The 26478-nt window shown below is 31.3% G+C and overlaps 1 protein-coding gene across 3 annotated transcripts; it reads left to right on the top strand.

Annotated features, from left to right (window-relative positions):
* Nucleotides 1–392: 392 nt before the first annotated feature.
* Nucleotides 393–26244, top strand: LOC149485301 (angiotensin-converting enzyme-like). 3 transcript variants are annotated; one of them, XM_089700074.1, is made up of 12 exons: nt 393–707; nt 19895–20116; nt 20435–20690; nt 20927–21070; nt 21409–21600; nt 21812–22079; nt 22537–22661; nt 23195–23322; nt 23638–23852; nt 24201–24341; nt 25172–25347; nt 26090–26244. In XM_089700074.1, the coding sequence occupies exons 1-12, from the start codon at nt 693–695 to the stop codon at nt 26164–26166; spliced, it is 1959 nt and encodes a 652-aa protein (XP_089556200.1). In that variant the 5' UTR covers nt 393–692; the 3' UTR covers nt 26167–26244. The 3 variants fall into 3 exon arrangements, with proteins under 3 accessions (XP_089556200.1, XP_089556199.1, XP_089556201.1); XM_089700073.1 differs by lacking the exon at nt 22537–22661 and adding an exon at nt 22382–22506 and having other exon boundaries at nt 396–707; XM_089700075.1 differs by lacking the exons at nt 393–707; nt 22537–22661 and adding exons at nt 14128–14282; nt 22382–22506.
* The last annotated feature ends 234 nt before the right edge of the window (nt 26245–26478 follow it).

Genomic DNA, 26478 nt, shown 5'->3' with positions numbered 1-26478 from the left:
ATAATAGCAGCTGTTTAGGTACTTAGAAAAAATGTGAATATTTATCATCTCGTCTTTTTGCAAAAGGTTTAATTCGTAGGTATTATACTGTGGTATTATGTTATATTTTTTTTGTTTATATAGCTTTGGACATCGTTATTAATTAACATTAGCACTGATGTCTTGATGATAATTTTATTGGTATGGAAAAGAGTGATGATAACATTAAATAATGTGAAAAAATTGCATTTACAACCTTTGTAAACATTATTTTCTATGAAAATGATTGCGGACGTTGTTTATTTCGAGAGGCATATCTACTTAACACAAATGTTCCATTTACTCGTGCAAACATATAAGCCCGCCTTATTATCATGATTACCCTTTGTAGCGCGTCGCTAGTGTTTTTCGCATCGTCGAATTGTCTGGTAGCGACTAGCGCGGTCTGCGCTAATCTCTATGAGAATCTTCGGAGTTACGATTGGCTCACTTTTCGTCAATTTAGCAATCCAGCTGCGTTTTCGTCTCAGCTATTAATCAATTCAATTCAGAGCTTTCCTATGCTGAACCGCGATCGCTCTTGAGTCTTGACACTCAGTCGCGACCCGACTGTTCCCTCGGCAACTCGCGTTCTGTGTGTGTGATTTGGTGTCCGAAACAATTGGTGTTGTGCCCAAGTTCATGACGTCTCTGGTGTAATTGGTACAATCGACATGTCTAAAATCAAGGTAACTCAACTGATTCCCGTTTCGAATTCGTTTTCAACGGAAAGTTCGCTGTTTGTTTACTGTATAAGTTTTGTTGGGCTAACTTTTCGCCAAGGTCAAGTAGATTATTTAGGTATTATTTTATGAGTGAGGACGGAATTTCATTAAGTTATCGCGTTTTTATGGTCTGTAACCAATTAAGATGTCACGAGTTAAAAAATATTAAAAGTCGTAGGTACTTACTTATAGAACAAAATCAATCGCATTAAATTTTTTATGTTTTCTTGGAAAATAATTTAATAATTTAGTTCAAACACCTTGTAGTTTTAGCATAATATTATATTAGGTATATTGTTTAAATTTTATGCAAGGAAACGCGCGGGTGTTTTATTTTCAACTTTGGCCCTATAATGCCTCAATAACTGCTAGAAAATTACTTTTAATACAATTATTTTCCATTGTATTCATTTCAAATAATTTTCTTTATAATATATTTTATACAACTGATAATTAAGAATGGTGAATTAACTAATTAATTGGCATTGATATTTTTAACTTGATCTTTTTATACAATAATGGCGGAAAGAAAGAATACAATATAAAATTGTTTGTTTCGTTTCGTTTCGTATCAACAGGACGAATCTTTATTAATAAGAAACTGAAAACACATAAATTTCAAGATTTTTGTTACAACAACACGCTAATTTGTAAATTGAGTCATTGCATTATCCCATTATATATTTTATTATATTCCCATCTATAGTCAAAGAACAAAGTTGCAATTTAAGAAGAGCAGTAACTTAATGCATCGGATTGTTAAATCTTTACTACATAGTATAAAACAAAGTCGCTTTTTCTGTGCCTATGTCCCTATGTATGCTTAAATCTTAAAAACTACGCAACGGATTTTAATGCGGTTTTTTGTAATAGATAGAGTGATTCAAGAGGAAGGTTTTAGTATATAATTTATTAGGTTTTAGACAAAGCGGGCGAAGCTGCGGGTGCAAAGCTAGTTAGTAAATAAACAATTTTTGTTTAATAAATTATGGATTTGCGAAAATATCACATGTTTTTATTTACTAACTGACCCTACAGACGTTATTGTGTCTTAATCGCGTAAATTTTTAAACGCGTGAAGTTTAAATAGCCGTTAAGTTTTCGCATTTACTTAATTTTTAGGCGCAAACTTGAGGTTCTTTTTCATCACATCCTTCTCCTGACTACGAACACATCGAACATGAGAATTATCGAATCGATACAGTCGATCACCCGTGATGCCGCCAGCAAAGGAAATAGGGAATAATTTCGTATAGAGACAACCTATCCCGGCAAACGTTGTTCTGCCTTACTGTTATCGCTAAGGAGTCTAAAAATAGATTTTGTCAGATTCTCAGATCTACCCAATAAATTATAAGAATCGGTCAATATACCTATTAGACTAGCTTTCCGGCCATATGGGACAACGGAATGAAAATCGATGCTGCAGTTTTTTATTTTATCGCGTACAGACAGACAGACGCACTTAATGCCATTGTTTTATAATATTATGTAGTGTTAATATTTTAGTTTTATTTAACAACGCGACTAATATCTATATTTAATATAGCTACTGTAATTGTAAATCAAAGCATTACCTATTGTTTATTGACTTATTACTATTTTTTGTACGTGTGTGATTGCTATATTCTTTAAGATTTACATTACGCGTATTACAATAAATCACAGATTATCAAATAAGGAACTGAATGAAATTGCCACAATGTTCAATTGAATACAATTACCCTTTGACCTGGTTAGTAATCTCCCTATCTTGAAATATTAAATTTGGCTTAGGGGATTCCGTTGTCTCGTAAATTGTAATATTAGGTATATGCGATTACATATTCTGCGTCTATTTAAATGATGTAATAAAAAAGGTTGTATTTAAACTTTGTTTACAGAGCCTGCAGCTACCACATTTGAATACAAAAAGTAACAATATAAAATTATATTTAATACATACATGTTCAAGGATTTATTCATTATTTATCTGGATACATAAAACATTATTTAAAAATTGTATTGTTATATTTATAGAATAAATAGCACAACGTACAATAAAGAAACGGAAACCGTTTACGCCATGTAGCTATCATTATATTCACAGTATATTATATTCCCTACAAGTATATAATAAGTGCAACAAGCTATTGTCATCTCTTTTTGTTACCATGAAATTTGTATAAATAAAAATTATTTTGTACCTTGATCTATGTAGAAATACTTGGAAATCAACGTATGAAATATTTCTTTTAAAGCAATTTTTTTTATTAAATACCTACATTTAATAATCTAATAACAAACAAAACAAATAGGTATAGAGTAACAGACTAGACAATAATTGGATTATTTATGTACATGCATATATGCAATTGGAAGAAAGGGTTTTGACACGAGTGATTGATACCATAGGATATTGAATTACACCGCACACCACACCGACATCCGCAATGTATCATGTAAATAAAAGCTTATATAATTTTAACAATTGTATAGAAATATGACCATTTAGGACATAAAATTTTTACTAGATACATTTCTTTGTCATTATAGTACTTTCCAGAATGCTTTGATGGTGATTCTCTATAAGTAATTTTTTATAGACTTCAAGAACTTGATAGCGTTCTGAATCATTATTAAAGAGAACTAACTCAATTGCCTTATAGTTTCATTCAATAGTGCGGTACTCAACTACCAGTAAAATATTCATGATAATTCAGCATTCTTCCTACCAGTCTGAAGGTCATGATTCAAAATACATTCTCTAAAAACGAATTTTCTTAAGGCAAACAAAACATGTTATTGTCTAGAGACACCTATATACCAACTGGAAGATACAACATCGGTGGGACTTGATATACATTACCACTAATGTAAAATGTATGAGGGCATTGCTAAGTACCACAATGACGTATGTTCCTTCCGCGTCCCACGGGACTCTACTTGTGTTCTCCTTGTGAAGCAGCTGTAATACAATAATTTTAAAACATGGACATTATTCGTCTAACAAGTTACCTCTAATGATATAAATAAAGATAAACATATGTAGAAGTCTGTGTTTTTTAGATATTCGTTATCAATTTTGTGTTATTTGAATAGCTATTATAATAAGGTTATAATTATTAAATCTTAATGAAGTGTCTCTAAAAATATAATAACATATCATTAAGTGTTTATTATACATCCTTGTGTAAATAGATCCGCTATATAACGATCGAAAGTCAATAAATCATTATTGTTGAAAAACATTCAAGATCTATACAATAATAATAGCTTTACAGCACAATAAAACAATAAAATGAAAATAACTTCATAAAACAAAGGATGACGATTATAGTCAGGTAATCGGCGATTTCATTTATTAATAAGGTATAAATTAGTAAAAACAATAGTGATTCTATTTCTTATAGCATTAGGGAATAAAATAATTATGAATTCGTTATATTAACATTAATAGAAACGTTAGCTACCTAACCGTGTGTATAATCTTCAGCAGTACTTACTGGTTTCAACTTCTCGACCGAATTACATGTAATTAGCTAATAGGCTCCGCACGCGATCATTATGGCCCTTGCGTAAATAACATAGTAATTACAAGTATTATAATATAAGATACAATAGTATAGTATGAAAAATTTGCTTTTAAGATATCGAAATATAATTTACTAGCTTTCCGCCCGCGGCTTCGCCCGCGCAGTCAAAGAAATACCCGCATAGTTCCCATTCCCGTGGGGTTTCCGGGATAAAACCTATCCTATGTCCCGGGGTAAAAAGTAGCCTATGTCCTTTCTCGGGTATCAAAATATCTCTATACCAAATTTCATGCAAATTGGGTCAGTAGTTAAGGCGTGATTGAGTAACAGACAGACAGACAGAGTTACTTTCGCATTTATAATATTAGTATGGATTAATTTACAGTTAAGTGATATACAGCGACTCTATATTCTATGTCTTACATCCTCAAAAACAATTAAACATATTGGAAGTCCTTTGTAAATATAATATGAGTCTTTTGTGACCTAGAATGTAAAGCTTTTCTTAAATTTGAAATAACTTTGTATAAAATTATGATGAATTTACTGTTCCTTATTCAGTTTGTAAAGTAGTTGACACGACTCGAAATTCTGTGAATCAGTTGCAGTAAAGAAAAATTAACTATGTATTTCCTACTACTACTAGACCTACTAGATTTGAGAATGACAGAAAAAGCTTTTTAAGCTTTGTATTTCACAGTTAACATCAGAATGTAGAGTATTTAAAGAAGTTTATCATAGTCGCGTGACAAAATGATCAAATAGCAAATCAAAATTGGCTATAACTCTACCTAATTTTATGTAGTTTCATAGTTACCAAATATAACAGTTGATTTTTAGCATAAAAAATTTCACAATATTACGAGCGTACATGTTCACAGTAAACCTTGTTATATTGATTTTGTTTCGTAATGTCAATACAATGACCGTTTTCTCTCTTGATTGATTTTATTTGCTTTATTGTATCGATCCAATAAAATGTTTCGACAATCATTTACTTTTTTGGGCGTCTAAAGTTTTAACGTTTGATTTATGTGTGTGTTAAATGGCCACTTTGTTAAAATATAATAGTTTGCTATTAATATAGTTTCTACATAAAAACGGTCCATAGAGATAAGAAGGGTAACGTGAAAATATAACATCGGGGCTGAAAAAATATACAGTCAATAGCTTGAATTGCGTGAATGTTGATTTTTAAGGTTGCATATTTTAATAACTTTAATAATTAATCTAACCCAATCTACAAGTTTAATTTAGAACTATATAGATTAGAAACAATTCCAGTGCTAGGTATGTACTAAGCTACGTGATTCAATTATCGTCACGGATTCCTGATAACATAATATATAATCTATACTCTTATAGCTCTAGATGTGGATGTGTCCGTATTTGCATTTAAGATAAACGTTTCTAGAGCAAACTTAAATTTAATAATAATATTATGTTAAAATATAAACTCTCCAGTCTACCACGTGTACAATTTTCATATTATGTTTAGAAATTGTGATATTATTTTTAAATGATAATTGAAAACTAGGATTGTAATGTATTGTGTTATTTATATACCATTAGTTTATTAGATTCAATGATTAGATACATATTAGATCAATAATAATTAACAATGTTGCATTTTTAATACTTTACTTCACAACAAATTTTGTTACCATATCCGTTCATGCATCTTATAAACTAGTTAACTAAATTTTAATTGCAGTTTAATTAAGGAATATTATTAACTAACACAGACTTTTCATATACAAGTTACCCAACTACTATTGTTTTTAAGGAGTAGGTATAATTCCGAAATCGAATTGACTTCTATTTTAACAGATAATCTCATTGTGTGCTCATAGATTCAACAATTGTCCATTCAAGAGCAGCATCCGAATAATTATGACTTAATCAATCGCAATTTAAACGAATGTGACAGTCGAAGCGGTTCAAGCGACACAAAGGTTCGGAGCGATTGAAAACGGACGCTCAACTACTTTCAATACATCGCGGACGCAATTTTCCCAACAATGGACCGTTGCGTGTCTGTCTGTTTGCATTTAATTGGTCCTTCATTACTCCTATCTTTAAATGATGGATAATACGCGCATTACGCTCATCATCTGTCACTTTATACATTAATGCCATTTCTTTCCACCAGCTTTTCAATAGAGTTGACATTGTTATTATTTTTAATTAGTTTTGTGTATCTGTTAACATCAAGCTTTTAGCAATGATAAATATATAGGAATATATAATGTACTATTTGTTAATAATATTTTTGAGAAATTGTTAGGGACTTGTTAGTTGTTAGTATCAGGCTCTACAATTCCCGTGAGTCATTAAAGTTTTATAACGAAAGGATTTTATTCAAACGTACACGCGATTTAAATTGTTTCAACTTCTTGTATAGTTTATTAGCAAATGAACATAAATCTAAGGGTATGTAAAACGGAACCTACACCTATACGTATACATACTTTTCAGTCTCCATATTGTTTGATTATTCGGTTGTTCACGAAATTTTGTACAAAGCTTAATTTTATGTTCAGTTTTATTTTATTCTTTTCGATTCGAGAATTAACTACCAATAGGCGATAATAAACGGATCGATGAGTGAAATTACATTAAGGGCTTGGTCTAGTAGTGCAAACAAATGCATCCTGTCATCCTATATGTAAATAATACAAATGTACTAAGGGAAAGTTGCTCCACTTAATTTTTAAAAATTAAATCATTCGTATGCATAATTTAATATTCGTAATAAGTACCAAAAATGACAATTTGAAACAATTTTCGTGAAAATTACACCGGGTGATTTTTTTTTATCAGTACACAAAATTTGCGAATACTTTCTATTGATATCTTCAACTTCATGTTTATATAACTGATCAACTTTTACAAAGAAATTTGGACGAAATATAAAAAAAAATAAGCTTTCCATACAAAATGCAGAACTCTATACATTTTTTTCGACCTAAGTTTCTTAGTGAAAGTTGTTCAGTTTAACTAATAACACGGATAAACAAATTTTGTATATAATAAAAAAAATGTAATGTTTGTGTTAAATGAAAACAAAAGATATTTATTTCTGACTAGCTTCCGCCCGCGACTCCGTCCGCGCGGATGTCAGTCTTCGCGTCTTCTACAGATTTATTATATTATGTGTAATATATAGATTTATATTGATAAACCTAATAAATCTTTTGCTAGCATTCTGATGCTTTATCGGTTGCACTGGATTTATTTCTTTTTTTTCAATCGCTTGAATGATATAGGATGGGTCCTTGATGGGCATCGAATGCTGAAGTCTCGAATCAATCAATTCTGACAGTAGGCAATTTATGTAAAATCTTGATAATGGTCCATCATTTTATTTTGCCTAAACGTTACATACTTTTTTATATATTCTATTTTTAACGAATTATTCACTCCAGTCCAAACAGCAAATAAGCAGACTTCTGCTTCTGCAACGTTTAGTTGTCCCTGAATTTAGAAAAAATAGTCATGATTCTTATCTATGAAAAAAGTGTTATTTTTTGCATTGTATTTCAAATATTAAATTTTTTTTTAACCGCATCTTCCGCATTCATGTCTTTTGCCATGAATGATTTATTATTATTTTTATTTTTTTTTTAGACATTTAACTTCTACTAGTCCCATTTTCCCTTTTTGATATGGGAGTGTATAAAGTAAATTTTTTAGATATTTCTCGTTATACTTTTAAAAAGTTATTATTGTCATTTTGCTCATTAGGTAAAGTAATTTCGATATCAGTTTTAAGTTTTTTGATACCTGCAATAATAACGTCATAACCACCTCACATATCAACGCACATACTTATCGATTACACCCTGTATACAATCCACCATCCACATTCATAATGTTTTCCTGTCCTCCTCTCCTTTACGCTGTTCACCGATACATTTGAAATGAGTAAATCTGCTACCACTGAAGGATGTTTCATTGTGATCAGCAAATTTTCACCACTGTTGTCGATTATTTGTTTTTCATTTTTAATCAGCAATTGGGAATCATCAGTTTTGTTTTTTGCAGATTGGTGATGTACCCTAACAATACGTCGAAAAGGGAAAGCATCAACGAATTATCGTTTTCGTCCTCTTTTTTTATTCTTCGCGTCTCTGTTACTTCTGTTTGTTTAGTTCTCAACACCCACTGAATTTTCTATGCTATTGTGATCTTCCATTACATCTGAGTTTTGATGATGTGATGATAATCCATTCGTTTTAATATTGGTACTTAGAGTTGGTAGACTAAACTAGAAATCCTGTATTTAAGTTACAAAATTAATAATCAAACATGCATGCCGCTACGTTGAAAATGACTAGAAGAAAAAATTAAAACACCTCGGATCAATTTTGGAGTAAACAAATCATTTTCCCCGGGGTTTCCCCGGATGAACTTGGGAAGTTCAAGTTCTCAATACAAGTTTATATTATATTTCGTATTTCTCAAACGAAAAATAAACATTTTTGGAACTTCAAAAAAATTATATTATAAGAAAATTTATGAGCTTACTTTAGTTTTAAAGAAATATACATCCCTTTACTGACACCCCGTAAAATAAAGAAATTGTTGCCAATCACCTTTGCAATCTATTTGGTTTCATTAACTTTATGTTCGAAGATAATTTTTTTTCTAGTAGTTACACGCGTATTTTTTTCGTTTATTTTCCATATCGAAATCAAATATTTAAAAATACGAATATTTGCACAAAACTAAGATAAAAATAATCAATTAACAAAAATATTAAATTTAATGAAGTAGAGCAACTTTCACTTCGGTATGAAGGAAAATCGAGCGTAGAGCACACGTCAGAACGCTCCGGCCCAAGGAGCGCGACTAAAGAAATTCGCTAGGATTTTTCCTAATTATTTTAAATATTTTTTTAATATTTAAAGAATTATCAAAATTCAAAAAAAAATTTTTTTATATGATTAATACTCATTGGTCTTCAACCAACTCGAATAAATTAATGGAAAAAATAACTTTTAGCAGTATTTATCAATAGATTTTGTAAGGCAAAAAATGGGAAATTTAATGAATTTATAACGTTCTAATTAAGAAAATCATAAGTTTTTCGGCAATTGTATTCAGCAGTTTTTAATAACGACTATATAAGGATAATAATGCGCTGATCAGATTGTGTAAATTGTAATCGGTTGCAACGTAGTGAGTGCACAAACTTAGCTCGAAATGTCTTTGGGGGAAAGAGACTTATCTTGAAGGCCTGATTAAAGTAAAATAAAGTAACTTTATAAATGTGAAAAAATTCACGCGCATTGCGTATATAACACTAATTGATAAACAAGAAAAAAAAATTCAGTTTATCATTTCATTAGCCGGGAAAAAATTGTCAAATAACTTGTTGAAAACGCAATTTTGCTAGACTGCAGCCTTAAGAACATGTGTCAGTAATTAGGCAAGAAACCTTATATTCTTAGTAACTAAATATTTTTTAAATAATTTTGAAATTTACATTTTATGATTAATTATATTATGATCTTTAAAGAAATCTTGTAGCTACATTACGCAATTGAAATGATATAAGGTAAACAGGGGTGAAATGAACGTTGAATATACGAGTCTATTAGCTTGGAATTTCGGGTCGCTTTAGTGTATTTTTTATTTATATCACCGTACAATTACATGAAATGACCACAATGCCTTTAAATTTATCATGCACTTATTTATATAGTGTGAAAATGAAATAACTAGAATAAGGTCAGACCTATCGTTAATATGTCATTTTTCTAACAAAACGTGCCATAAGTTTTTGTTCAGTATTACAATATTATGAATATTCATGAGTTAACTATGGCAGCCTCAGAGACACAATGAAAACATAATAATTTATTCATTGCAATTTATTTCCACATTTTCATCGAACTAGACGCTTAGAATCATGTTTTGTTATTATTATGATAAATATTATAGGACTAGGAGTGTCTTTATTCGTTAATATTTCTTTATTACTCTAGAGAACCAGTTTATTCAAATCATAATTTATTGTGTGCATTATTTTTTTAAAGCTTAGAAAGCCTTACGTGTATTTCCTATAGATAATTTTCTGTCTCATCCTATACGATTTAAAACTCAGTAAATTAATTTTAAAAATATTTGCTAATTGAGCGATAAACATTCTTGCTTCTTCAGTAATATTAATTTAACGCTGTGGATAAAACAATGACATCATAATTATTTTAAACTTGCGAATGGATTACCGGATCGTAACTAATGAAAAGATACAAGAAAATAATATTTATAAGATCATAATCAAGTCAGGCTAACAATAGAATTATTATTCTATTAAAAATTACATTAACTTTAAAACAAAATCACGCACCTATATAGAACATACGTACTTTTTGCCCCGCAATCGCTGATTATTGTTTTTTTTTTTAAATAATTATCAGAAATACTATGTAAATAGCATTAATAAATACATGTTCCTGTTATTAAAAAATATTTTTTCTTTTATCTGATTCATATATTTTTAACTATTAGTATAGATAGGTACTAAGAACTTCTAGTATCTATCCTTAGAGTTCAAATATTTCATACTAATAAAACTAGGTATTATAATTTATAATAGACATACATATTGAAAAAATATAGTGTTAACATAGATAACAAAATACTTTAATTAATATAATATAATACTGTAATAGTTAAATATCATACTAATTTCAAATACAAATTTGCACTTTCGCTGACAACAATCGCCTCGTTAATATCTACTCAACATTATCTATCTATCCTGTCCTGTCCTATTCTACTAATATTATAAATGCGAAAGTTTGTGAGGATTGATGTATGTGTATGTATGTATGTTTGTGACTCTTTCACGCAAATACTACTGTACCGATTACAATGAAATTTAGCAAACATATAGAAGGTAACTTGGATTAACACATAGGATAGGTTTTATTACGGAAATCCCACGGGAACGGGAACTATGCGGGTGTTACTTTGAAAACGCGGGCGAAGCCGGGGGCGGAGAGCTATTTATCTATTTATGCTCATTACTCCGTACTTTTCTAAACGTAGTGATAAGTGTCGAGTTCATGTCCAATTAACATTTGCAACGACATCTAGAGAAAATTGTAGATACTATTACAAGACTATTACCACTATTACAGCCATTCTAGGTAATAAGACATTCTTAAGCCGTTAAATGTGTATTTTTAATATTGCGAATATGGTATTTGAATAATATTTTATATTAAAAATAATTGTTATCGGCAACTGAAACGATAAAGTATGAGTATAAATCTGTACTGCTCGTACAAAGAAATTTACACAGATGGCGCTGTTACAAATTAATGTCTGAAATGTAGAGTTCTTGTAAATTCGTTTATTAATTCCCAAGTATGGACAACAAACCTATTTTTTTACATTTATACGAAACAATACTGACTAACTGATTACGAAATAATTAGGGAGTTCAAATAAGTACAAGTTACAAGTATATGCACTTGTAATTTGGTATATAAGCCGTATTATCTATGTAAATTCGGTTTTGACAAGCCGAAAATAATAACGTCTGCTTTAAAATAATTTATGTGGAAACTGAAATTTAAATATGCCTTCTTTTGAGAAATATAAGGATACTAGCTTTCCGCCCGCGGCTTCGCCCGCGTTTTCAAAAAAAAAACCGTTCCCGTAGGATTTCCGGGATAAAACCTATCCTATGTCCCTTCTCGAGTATCAAAATATCTCTATACCAAATTTCATGCAAATTGGTTCAGTAGTTAAGGCGTGATTGAGTAACAGACAGACAGACAGAGTTACTTTCGCATTTATAATATTCGTATGGATTGTTGCACTACATGCAGTAGATCATAATTCAAAGCACTATACCACACTTGACACTATACTCTAAGTTTTAAGGCTCTATATGTATACACCATTAACTTGTTAGTCCTTAAAATATAAACTTATATGAGATATTACTGAATTTCCAAGAAATAAATCATATGCTAAATTATTGAAATAAGACTAATTTCGAATTTAAACAAAAATCACTTTCGCCATTTAAAAAGCTTGGATGGCGAAGGACATTGACCCTTTGAGTACGTTAACCCACGCGACGCTCAAAACTCGGCCCGCAAATCCCGTATCTATTCCATATCTAATCCATCATACATTACTGTTGTGTTTGTAGTAATAATATTTTTATTATTAACTTCGCCATTCAAAGAACTTTACATTTTTATTAATAAAAATTACTGCGAATATTTTGCAGTGTTTGTTTTATTTTGATTTTTTTAAAACAGTTCTAAAAAGTTTTTTATTTAAAATCGTGGGTACTGTTACAGTTATGATTTAAATAAATAAAATTACCTACTTGCATGTTTGAGAATCTCTGATCACTATTCTAAATATAGAATACTAATAAAAGATAGTATATGAGTCTCAATAGAACTTCATGATATTATACGTAAATAACGGTAGAAACGCTGTTTTATCGATCGGATATATACAGCAAAATTTATTCAAAATCCATAAAAAACTAGTCAACACACCTTGTGTATCTAACTGCCAAGTGCTTAATGCAAACTTGCCGGTAGCGTCAGCAAAAAAGGTACTTTTTATATGAGTCGCACGAGCCTTAAAATAGTTTTAACATAGATAATGCTTTAATTACTCTGTGGTAATAGTGTAGAACAATATCAAATAGCAATCCATCATTATTATACATAATTAGTATATTCTCGCTTTGCATATTTATACAAAATATGTTGATTGTTGATACAGTTTACACCATTTTTCCTCCATATTAGTAATATAGTTTTTGATCTACCATACAATATATTGATGAAATCTATACATGTAATAAAACTGCAAAACTGAAACAGGTCTGTACCAAAGAGGTTCTTTATATTCTATAGCAACAGAAGTGAAACAATAATAAGTTACAAGCGATATGGAATTGGAGGTTGTTTCAAAAAGTATTGCTGAAAACATAAAATTATGTCCAACAATAAACGTTATCTGAAAAATGCACATTTTTAAACACATTATATTATGCGTATAACATTAACATTCTGGTCTTATAACGTATCTATAGGTAATAAAATAAATTTTATTAGTAGTTACATATTAATAATAAATTATTCTTACGTTCATTCGTAATGATATAAAAATACTGATATTTAACAATAAGTTGTTTGTCTGTCATTTTCGTCTATTTCCATAAATAACTTCAAAGGAGAAATTTAAAAACCAATACAGAATTTGTTTGCAAACCGTACATGATGTTCAACTTCGTAATATAGTCGTGTGATACCGTTGTACCTGTGTTAACCGATGACTCAACGCTCCCCAACACCGCCTACAAACTGCAAACGTGCTTCTAACTATAATTTGCTCACGTATATTCGCGAAATACGCATACCCCCTACTTTACTGTTTGTGCATATTCTGCATATTTCAGCTACGTTGTTCCTGTTTGACAATGTTAATTAATTTTAACGAAGTAGAAAATAAAGTATGTTTTGATCAAAAGCGAAATGATAAATACATAGGTAGTTCAATTCCATATCAACTCTACCTATGATTAGTTGATTATTACATGGATACATTTTACATAAAAAATCCTTCATACGATACTTTAGTATCTCAATCAGCAAACATTTAAAACCACTGAAATATTCGAAGCGTACGAGCGCACGTCACTACGCAAAAATAATTAAAGACAAACCATGTGTCACTAATTCACAAACAAAACGCACATAAAACACTTGTTCCGTATAAAATATATGAAAATAAGCCTTGTGAAGGCGGTATAAAGCTTGTTATATGTAAAGGTGTAAGATAAGGTTGCGAAGTAAGTGGTCAGCTGTGCATCGCAAGGCACAGCGTATATCGAGGTTGCTCCACGCTCAGTCATCGGCCGGCCGAACTGGCGGCGACTGGACTGGTAGTTCTTTACAATTTATCAAGTGTTACGAAAAGTTCAGATACCAATAAATAATTTTTCGTGTTTTTCGCTGTCCGACGAACTAAGGTAGGTTTTTGTCTTTAAAGAATACAATATTTCGCTTTTCTTAAGGAATTTGTTTACGTACTCAAATTCTTTAGTTTCATTGTGCATTTTTGGCATGTTAGGTCATATTTTGTTAATATTCAATTTCATTCTTGTGAAGACAGTTATGGAGCTTCTATAGGTCTTCTTTTTATGGTTAAATCGTATTTTTGTTCAAAATTTATTTGAAAAGCTTCTTCAAACGTGTTATATTATTAACTTAACGGGGTAAACAATTTAATAATATAAGTAATAATAAACTAAATTGATGAGGTACTTTCTAGAATTATAAAAAAAAATATTTGTATTATTATCATAATTGGAGTAGTTATGAATTGTTATTATTTATATTTAGTTATAAAACATTATTTTAAATACAACGATTTTAATCTTTTGTTACATATATATTATGTAGATGATGTACCCGTAAGATTTTCACAGAGAAAAATTGTTTCGTCAGTTGTAACACTTTTCATAAACTGTATTATTTAGATTTAATCATATGAATATCAATTCTAATTATTATATTATTGTTCATAGAAAATGGCGCTAAAATAAAGTCTACCTAGATTTTATTAATTAATATCACCTGGCCTAGATGTTATTCATCTAAAAAGTGGGCATTGCAAACTGCAAGTTGATATGTCAAGGTTTGAGGACTTATATATTGAAATTCCTTAAATTCATTGCATAACTTTTGGAGCAATAAAGCACTATACTTAACGGTTATTTACGTATAAGCATCAGAGCTTATATCCTTCTTTAGCATGCAAATCATGCAACATAAATTGTATTTTACATAAAACTGCAATAAACCCAATTGTTACAATCATTATCAAAATAAATAATTTGTTTTTCCTTTTTCTTAAGAAATATATTATTACTTGAACATCAAGGTACGTACATACTTGAGGCAGTATGCCTTTTTCGTCATCTTTAATTTATTTTAAAAATTTCTATGAAATGTAATTAATCGTAACGGTTATATCAACATATTTAAAGTGCTTAATCATAATCAACATATTTCTTAGTCAGTAAAAAGTTAAATTGAATAAAAATTAATAATAATAAAATGGCTCTATCTAAACAATATAAAATTACATTCGTAAATAGTAGTAAGACCGGGTGCTTATAGAACGGTCAACATGTCACGACTTAGAATGCCTAATGCCTATTTATATAGAACAGATAAAAAAAATAATTTTCAAGTAAGTACATATTATAATTTCCTTATATTACACACTTTTGAAGCTCAAATATGTTAATTTTTTATAGATTTTAGTGCTTATGTTTTCATAAGAATAAATGCAATTAATAATTAATGTTTGAAAGAAATCTTCAAATATACTTCTGGGTGGTTGGTGTGAAATTTTGATGAAAATCTACAGACGGCAAAAAAAGCAAAAACGTCTTCATATAGAGAGAAATACCCAAAAAAAAAACATTTCTTTATAGCACTAATAAAAGAAATAAATAATAAACAGATAGCATCTTAAAAAGCACTAAAAAACTAAGTACAACAGGCAGTCTTTTTCTTCCATACTTCCTCTGATATTTAAGAGAAAGGATAGTAATTTGAAGGAGATATGGCTTTTTTAAAGCTCGGTACTTCTTGAATGATCCTAATCCATACTAATATTATAAATGCGAAAGTAACTCTGTCTCTCTGTCTGTTACTCAATCACGCCTAAACTACTAAAACAATTTTCATGAAATTTGGTATGGAGATATTTTGATACCCGAGAAAGGACATAGGCTACTTTTTATCCCGGGGAAATGACGCAATCCCGGAAATCCCACGGGAACGGGAACTATGCAGGTTTTTCTTTGACTGCACGGGCGAAGCCGCGGGCGGAAACCTAGTCAAGAATATAACTTTTAAATGTCAGGAAATAATAAACCGTGTACATAATAACTTCGAAATGGGATAAATCATAATCTAAGCAACTCGTCAATCAATAATAATATGTTTTATCTTCAATTTTTGTTCGTCATACTCTTGTACAGATAATGTATTTATAACAACAAAATTATAGTTTTTGTATAAATTTATCAGATGATAAAATAATTCGTTAAGTTTATTTGAAAGTGTCACTTATATACCTACTTGGAATTTTTTAATATTGAAATCATTATCATATATGTAATATGCCCTACAATTTGAGCGTTACGAAGTAAATATTTAATTTGTAAGGGACGTATAAACAATACTTTTTGATACGGTCATAAAAAACATAATAATGTATGTACGCATTGTCGTGTTACTTTTTCTTTATACCTTGAATAAACTTCATTGATTGAATTAAATACACAAATAATTTATAAATTTTATTTTACCTATTAAAGTGGTAGCAGGGGCAATTTAGAGAACAGCTAAAAAAATTTAGCTGTTCTCTAAATTGCCCCTGCTTGCCTTAACACATCACAATTATTGAGGATTCAATTCCAATATTTCCCGTGCTGCACTATTTCAATATTATTAGAGTACTATGTATTTCAAAGCATAAAACAAAAAAGTTAATTTAAACACTGCTTTATAGATAGAGTCCTGTACCGAATCGTTTTAGCTGTACATTAAATAAAAATAAAATATACTCCTAGTTCATAATAAATTATTTCACTTAAATATTTACTAACAGTATTAAACACAATTTATCAATAATCAGCCTAACACGTGTTGGTTTTATAGATGTAATAAATAATACCATCTGTCTGCTTATCTAAAATGGCATAACAGTAGGGGATTTTATTTTCACTGTGATTATTGATATACACTACTTTTTATTTGATACATGACCTTGCTTTAATATTTATTATTTACCCAATATTTTTTTATAAAATATGAAATATCATAGGAAACCAACAAATATATTTTAAAGCCGCTTATGCTTAATATTTAAAATTATTGTAAGAATTCTTACTTACGGAAAGCGATCTTTCTCATTGTAGAGCGAATTTATGTCTCTAGTGTTGTGGACAAGGCAAGGAACGATCATTGAAAAAATGTTCCATAATAATAGTCAATTAACAACTATTTAGTTTGAAATATACACAGCCAAAGATGCTGCTAAATTAAGTTTCTAGAAGCATTTCAGTTTCAGATTTCAGCAGTTTTTTTTATAATATTCAAAAATAAGGATGTGTGATATTATTCAAATAAACAGGTGATAGTCCTTCCCATTAACATGTCTAGCGATAAATATAAAAATTAATGAGTATTTCAATACATACAGAGTTAAATTACAAATGATATAATCCAATTTGCTTATAAACTTTCGATGTTCAGCGTTAAAACCGGACCGGCAACATTCGTTCGCGGTCAGGACAATGACTCAAATGAAAATGCCAACACACTAACCATCTTCAAAATATTTTAATTACTAGTCGCAAGTGTATTTAGCTAATTTAATAAAGCTATATTATGGTACATTAGGTGAAACCTGCGGCAGCACTCGCGTGTTGTATAAAACTCTATCTTTAATAAAAAGTAGCCTTTAGTATCAATACCTACAGGAAATCTTTAAAATATGTACCAAATTTCATATAGATCTGATCAGCTGTTTGTTTGTGTAAAGGGACTCAAATAATATTATATCCGTATAATGTTATTCCAAATTTTCGCGTCCACACCTTATACCTATTTGTCGGATAAAATAACAACATGAAATTGAGGATGCCTAATTTTGATGCAATTATTATTTATGAGCCTTGAATTTAAGATCATACACGTTGATGTTACTGATAAGAACCGTATTTCATTTTAAAATACAGCTTCAAAGTAATCACAGTATTTATGTACATTTTCCTATACCTAACTCTTATGAAGTTAACAAAATCAAGGTATTTATATTTACCTGTTGCATATGTGACTTGATTAAGTGCTCTTTACTACTTTAATAAATTATTATAATTACTCATTAAAATGATGTAACAATAATACTATATGTGTAGAGAACATAAATCAGAATCAATTCAACATTAAATAAAAACTTGTGTCATTTGATTTCAATCACAGTTTAAGCGTGTAAAATGATTTTTTATTTATTTATTTATTTATTTCATTTGTTTCAGATTAATTTTAATCCATATAAGTATTTGTTAGTAAAATGGCCTTAAAAAACTATGTTAGTATTATAATTCTATTTAATATTAAAAACAATCTTATTTTCATTTACAACCTGCTTGAGACATGGATTTTGACCCAATGTCTCAAGACATTGCTGTCCCATCTGTCCACGAAGACAGCTAGGATGCTGCTGGACGATTGCCGGACACGGCGCATCATGGATGCCGCTCTTTTTCGCATGATTGCGTGGAATCCGTCAGTGCGCGCCTCCGCAAACATTCCTGACGCACTGCAGTACCTATCTCGGCAACCCCAGCAACATCCTAAACATATTATTATACTGAACCCGGAGGGTATTGATCGCCCTCTGGGTGTAACTAACCCATAGGCTGCACGTGTAAAAGGATTGGCAAAATGCTTTAAATAGACTCACCTTTACATCGCGAGAGCAGCGTGCAAACCTACGGGCCAGCATGTTACCCCTGACGGCCAGCGCCCTCCTCTCCCTCTCAATGTCGGCGTCATTTTGATACGCCTCGCAGTTTATTTGTATTTTTTAAATGTTAAGCAGTAAACCGAATGTTTTACGTAAATAAATCAAATAATGTCAATAATAACTCTACTTTTTTGTAAATAAACTTGGTAATCATACGATTACTAAAGTAAATAACATAAGCAAAAGTCAAGCCCTGTAGTAAGTAAAAACCATGGTACCTTTTGATTTGTAGATATTTAATTGTAATAGGTACTATATAACTTAATTGTAGTTCACCATGAAAATTATCTGTTAGATAAATCATTAACCATAACCTACACTAGGTAACAACAAGGTACAATGCATACTTCAGTCATATCAGTTATTTTACGACTATTGTAGACATAGATAAGAACAGACATTGTCGTTTTGGCTCGACGCACACCGCTGATTTTGTATGGTGTGAAGAAGGAATAGAACACTCAATTACCTTGTCTTAAATCATTTTATCATTCTATTGTACTACTCTGAAATTATCATCGAAAATTTATATTAAAAACGCATGACATTTAAGTACTACTCGTATCGCAAAAGATAGAAGTTCAAAAATAAACGAGTTTTATTCATTTATTAATAGAAAGCTGATAAATATAGAAAGCTTATATATAGCCTATTTAATAATATATTATGCGAATAATGAACAAAGCAACTTTAAACAATAACTGTCAAATAGACATAGTATACATTATGACAAGAATTCCCTTTTTTAATAGTTTTACGAGTTACATTTGTAAGTATACTTCTAACTAAGACTTCCAAGCTAAGCTTCTAAGGTATACTTATAAAGAAATTAAAATGTTAAAAATAACAATTATTTAAATAAAATACAATTTAAAATCTTGATAGATTATATAATACTTACTTATTTTTCGTAACTTTAAATTCTATAAGTTATTAGTGATTTCAGGATTGTTTCCGCACGGAAAAGAGCCATCCTCGTTAAGTTATGCTAAGTTTCTACCTTGACTAATCATCGCATTAATTTGTTTTCAGACAATGTTAAAAATCGGCGGCGGCGCGGTGCTGTTCGCAGCCATAGTGGCCGTGTTCGTGGTCGCTACCCAGGGCCGGGATCCGGACTTGGAGGCTTTGGAACTAGAGGGTCGGGAGTACATACTGCATTTGGATAAGATGGCTGGCGATAGGAAGAATAGAGCTTCGTTGGCTGAGTGGGCCTATACTTCCAACATTACTAAGGAAAATGAAGAGAAGCGGGTAAGTTTGGCGATTCTGATTTAAGACGAGACTTCTAATAATATATTATTATGTAGAGTCATTTCTTTTGTTCTTTTGGTGGAGATCGTTATCCATAATTTTTTTATATTCAGTTTCATTTTACTACTTTTTTAAATAAAATGTTTGAATAGAAAATAAAATGTTTTACCCGATTCTTTTAATATTGTGTCATTCAACACTATCAAGTGAGATGAACTTAAACCTGCTTTCATTCAATTGTAACCATCTCTGGAACGCTGCATGATGTAAGAACTAGTTTAAGATAAAAATAAATTTATATCACAAATCGTCTTTCAGATACAAGTCCAATTAGAGATATCTCAACAAGAAAAACAGGCTTGGGAAGAGACTAAAATGTACAGATGGCAAGACTTCCAAGACTTCTCATTACGAAGAATGTTCAAAAAGTACAGTCAACTGGGAGTCGCCGCTTTACCAAATGATAAATATAAGCAGCTCATGTTATCCATATCAGGAATGGAGTCTAATTATGCCACGGCTAAAATCTGTTCCTTTAAAAATGCCACCAAATGCGATTTGTCTTTGGAACCTGGTAAGATTTTTTGCTCGTAGAAGTTGCCAACAATTTAATTATCATTTGCGTCGATCATTATATGATACAAACGTTCTTTTATAGTTATGAAAAGGTCTAGTTTACCTTGATAAGCAAGAATACATTTTACTCTTTTATCCTTACTATCCATTTACAAACAGACAGACTACAGACTTAGTAACGTCTTTATCGTATATTTCAATTAGAGCTTTTTATCAATTAAAATTATGTTTTAGATTTAACCGAAATATTTGCTAAAAGCCAAGACCCAGAAGAACTAAAATATTACTGGGTGGAATGGCACAAGGCCGCTGGAGCTCGCGCTCGCCAAAACTTCACAGAATACGTACAATTGGACAATGAAGCAGCAAAATTGAACAGTAAGTATTTAATACTAAATTGTCTTCGTGTATTTAGGCTTATTATCTTATCCATGTGAGATCCAAAAGACAATGTATGAGCCTAGGATAAGCCAGTCTTTTGTCATTTTTTTTTAAGTTTATCATCAGAATGTTTTGTTTGCTTTAAAGTTTTTCATCTACATAATATTTAGTATGATATTTTATGAGGATGAACAAAATCATTAACAACCCCATAATAAATGATTAAAACAAATATGTAAGTATTGTTCGCAAATGTTGAAATGCGGCAACGGCATTTTCCTACACAAGAAAAAATAGTATATCAATTTATAATTATTATCGTAATAATTTTTCAGATTTCAAGGATGTCGCTGAATGGTGGCAATCAGAATATGAAGTGCCAGATTTCGAGCAACAGCTAGCAAAATTGTGGGAAGATGTGAAGCCTCTGTACCAGCAGCTTCACGCGTACGTGAGGAAGCGGCTGAGGGACAAGTATGGAGATGAAGTTGTGTCTGCTAAGGGACCTATCCCAGCGCATCTTTTAGGTAAGTAATGATATTTATTCACATTTTTGATACAAATATAAGATTAATAACCCTGTCGGATGTTATGATGAAATCAAATCATGATGGAAAGAAATCACTGATAAGAAAAGAACCCTCGAAATTTTTTTGGAGAAAAATAGTACAGAGCCTCTTTTAAAAAATAACAAACCATTCAAAAATAATGCTTAAAATAAATAATTTAACATTGCAGGAAACATGTGGGCGCAAACCTGGAACAACATAGAATCTTTCACTCGTCCGTACCCAGATAAGAAAGAGATTGATGTGACTCAAGCGATGCAAGAACAAAACTACACAGCGCTGAAAATGTTCCAAATGTCTGACGAATTCTTTAGGTCAATTAATTTGACGGCGATGCCCGAAAAGTTCTGGAAAAATTCCATTATCGAGAAGCCAACGGATAGAGAGATTGTTTGCCATGCTTCGGCTTGGGACTTTTACGATGGTGAAGATTTTAGGTAAAAAAATTGTGGATGTTTTTTTTTAATAATCTGCTTATGGTAAAATAGAAAGCTATGATAATAATTGTGAATGTTACTTAAGCTTCTGTGAAATAGTTTTAGCCTGATATTGATTTAATCTTCCCGACATTATTAGATAGTTGTTGCATTAATGTGGTTTAGACACTGAAACAAAAACCCTACACTCAGTGCAAAATAAATTCGCTTATTCATGATTCGCTTGACTTAGCAAAACGGTGGTGGTATTGAATTAATGTTTTCCAAATTGTTTCCGTAACATGTCTGGCTTAATTTTGAAGGATCAAACAGTGTACGACAATAGACTATGAATATTTTCAAACAACACACCACGAAATGGGGCACGTACAATACTTCCTACAGTATAAACATCAGCCGGTCGTGTTTCGCGACGGAGCTAATCCAGGTAATTAAAATAATAATTTGTTTAATACAGGATCAAAATGTGTTCGGTGGTCAATAAACAGTATTTTAAAGTTGTTCATCACGAAATGGGCCATATCCAATATTACTTGCAATACAAGGACAAGCCCGTTGTGTTCAGGGCCGGTGCCAACCCAGGTGATTAGCATTTTGAACGTCGTTTCATAATAACCATGGTGTGACTTAAGCATTGTACTAATTGTGTTTGTATGGCGTACAATTTTTTTTAGTGTGACGTAGAAAAATTTTGAAGTTGTACTTTTAATCAATATTTTGCAATCATTTTTAAAAGGAAGAAAAAAATGTAATTTAATAGGGTTTTTATTTTTATTTATCGAAACTTATCTCAATAGTCTCAAACTATCTTTTTACCAAGTTTCATAAAAATCAGTTCAGTGGTTCTGATAAACTTTCGCATTTATGATATACATAAGTATGATAGGGATTATTAAAAATGTATAAATAATAGATATAGATTCTATTCTATTCAATTCTATTCATATAGGAAATTTAATTTTCCATGAATCATCCAACATCATCATATTAACCATCTGTCTCACTCCGTTTAATTGATTTAATTTAAATGCCACTCAATATAAATAATAATAATTATATTATTTAATAATAATAATTATATTATTATTTAAATGTTCACAAATCTTTTGTACCAGGTTTCCATGAAGCAGTAGGAGATACTATTGCTCTATCGGTATCATCGCCCAAACATTTGCGACGCGTTGGATTGACTAGTGGAGACGCTGAAGATGAACAGACTGAAATTAATCAACTTTATAAAATGGTAACTAATGATTTTTCCCTCAGCCCATTGATACTACTGAATAATGAATATTAGTCATATTGCGATGGAAACTTAAAATTAAGCATACGATCATTTGATGACCTATTGAAGTAATTCTTCAGCGTATTATTGCTGGAATATAAATATAACGTTGTTGCTATAATTCCATCCAGTTTCAGAATCAATACAATTACTATAAGTTATTCACTCTGAGTTTATTTTATTATATATTATACTTAGAAAAGCATAACTTTGCACTTAATATATTCTCAATTATTCTTAACTACGATGACAGATAAACATTTCTTTTTCCAGGGTATCGACAAAATCGTGTTCCTACCATTCGCTTATACCCTCGATTTGTTCCGCTACGGCGTGTTCCGAGGAACCACAACACCAGAAGACTATAATTGCCACTATTGGCGGTTAAGAGAGGAGTTGCAAGGTGTTGAGCCACCAGTTGACAGAACGGAGGAAGACTTTGATGCTGCTGCTAAATATCACGTGTCTGCCGATGTGGAGTATGCGAGGTGAGATTCTGTGCAGTTCAAGGAACGTTAGGCATATATTTTAAGTGTTCGATTACATAACCAGTCAACAAAATTATAAACCGGGTGGCCCTCATTCAAAAAAAAAAAATATTAACCATCGCGATGTGTAAGAAGTTATAATTATATAAAATTAACCTTAATTTTTAGCAATACTTCACTACATTTTGGTCCTTTGAGCCGGATACATTTTTTTAAGACAATACTATACAAATAATGATATGATTTTATCGACTATAATAGTATGCTTCTATGAAACAGAATAGATCAATAAATACTCTAAAAGTATTTTTCCATGCTTTACATTACAATATAATAAAATGTTTTCAGATACTACGTGTCATTCATAGTCCAGTTCCAATTCCACCGCGCGCTGTGTCAGATAGCGGGCGAGTACGTGCCCGAGGATCTCACCAAGAAGCTCGTGGACTGCGACATCTACCAAAGCATAGCTGCTGGCAATGCATTGTCGTGAGTTTTGTATTTTAAGATTGTCTTAAATGTGGAACGAATTTGTATTTATTTATTTTTATTTAATTCATTTAAAAATTAGAAATAAAAGACTTACTTGGTGGACTTTCCACTAATTTCGAAGTTTCGAATCGTCGGGATTGATATTATAAATAAACCGCTTTTAAATCACGTTAAATAGTTTTTAATTTCCCAAAGAAAGTTACCAGATCAAATGCGTGACGTGTTGACGCACGCAGGCCGCATGAAGTTGTTTTATATGACGCTTCCCGTTAGGCACGTATTGGTCATTCCTACACGTGCGCACGCACGGCAGACTGCATTTACAAATAGTATTGTGTTGATAAATCTTACTCTAGTATTTTAACATATCTTAAGTAGATGAAAGTTAGATATCTTTTTTAGTTTTTGAATCATACACAAAATAACATTTTAGACAATTTTTTTTGTGCGCTTGACCACGATCTTGCCAATTGGTAAGCAAAAATATGGTCTAATATTGTCATTTAGAATGAAACACTTAATATTATAAAACTGAAGAGTTTGTTTGTTTATTTGAACGCGCAAATCTCAGGAACTATTGGTCCGATTTGAAAAAAATCTTTCGGTGTTAGATAGCCCATTTATCGAGAAAGGCTATCACGCTAAGACCAACAGAGCAATGCGGGCACAGCTAGTCTATGTATAATAGATTTTTTACAACGAAACGTTTTCTCCCCTAGCAACATGCTCACTATGGGTTCATCTCGACCATGGCCAGATGCGATGGAAGCCCTGACAGGGCAGCGTTACGTATAATATATTTTTTACCACGAAACACTTTCTTTCAGCAACATGCTCAAAATGGGTTCCTCCCGTCCATGGCCAGACGCGATGGAAGCGCTAACGGGCCAGCGCGCGATGCGCGCGGACGGACTGCTGGAGTACTTCCGGCCGCTGCACGACTGGCTCCGCGCTGAGAACGCGCGCACCGGGGAGCATGTGGGCTGGGAGCCGAGCCCGCGACGTGAGTTGTGTTGTATTATGTTGATTGTTGCGTATAGGGAGCTTTTGACTAATATGAAAGGTGTCGTAAAGTAGATCTGGATGTAGTGGGATTGAGTATGAGTTGAGTTGAGTATACAAATCGTTTGACTTTCGCTATTTTTCCGACGAGTTCGACTAACGACCACGCGACTAAGCCGCCGGTACCAGCGTTCACCATCATTTTTCTTTTTGTCATTGCGTACTAAGACCCCTGTAGAACCGCCATCCTGTTATACATGACTCGAAATTTTGTGTCAATATCTCCCGGTCTATGAGGTGTTCAGCTTTATAGCGAGTTAGTTGGTGGGAAACATGGATTGTTGTGTGCTCTACGTAGAAATGGATAATGTTGTATTGTATAAATAAAGGCACATAGTAACAAACGCAAATAATTTGTTTGAGTAAAAATAGAAAAGCCTGGTAACGTGACACGATGAAAAAGGGAGGAAAAGAATTCAATGTCAGATAGACCGATCAAGTCGAAACAATATTTTTCTGATAGTAACAAAAACCGTAATGCGAATTTTAGTTTTTAATTATAAACTAACCTAAACTTTCAGACGTTTATGTGACATTGAATAAAAAATCTTAATTTGGTCGTCGATTTTTCCCATTTTATTTTACACTCCCCTATTACGCTTTATGAAATTCATGTCTTTTGTGGTGCTGTTTGTGTTTAAAAAATACAAATAATAAATATGAAAACGTATTTAATTTTTCAGAATACTGTACTGAAGAACAAAAGGCCGCGTTAAACACAGAATCAAAATCGGAGGCTGCGCCGACGCAAGAGTCGTGACGAACTCAATAAATGTACTTAAAATATAGGATAATTTTTAGGACATCAGTATTGATAATAAAGTTTTTTTAAAGATAACTGGACTTTTATTTTCCTTTACAATCATATAAAATCTACTTTCCATGGTCACATTGAATTTTTAATTACTAATTTATAAAAATGTATTATTTTTTTTTCAATGTTAACTTTTATTTTTAAATATGCGAAACATAACATAAATTAGTTTAAGCAATAAATGTTTGTATTCTATTATCGTAATCTAAAATACGACTTGCCGTCTATCATCTGTAGATGTTAAAGGATACAAAGGGC

This window comes from Colias philodice, chromosome 10 (assembly GCF_061535455.1).
Source record: "Colias philodice isolate Cphi_HAF_F1 chromosome 10, ilColPhil1 Martin Lab GWU primary, whole genome shotgun sequence".
In the NCBI taxonomy this organism is placed as follows: domain Eukaryota; kingdom Metazoa; phylum Arthropoda; class Insecta; order Lepidoptera; family Pieridae; genus Colias; species Colias philodice.
This window is presented reverse-complemented; position numbering and strand designations above follow the sequence as displayed.

Bases quoted from the DNA above. Each gene is read 5' to 3' on its own strand.
- LOC149485301 (XM_089700074.1), top strand. The intron at 21,601-21,811 runs GTAAGTAATGAT...TTAACATTGCAG, and splicing joins TATCCCAGCGCATCTTTTAG to GAAACATGTGGGCGCAAACC. The intron at 22,080-22,536 runs GTAAAAAAATTG...TGTTTAATACAG, and splicing joins TACGATGGTGAAGATTTTAG to GATCAAAATGTGTTCGGTGG.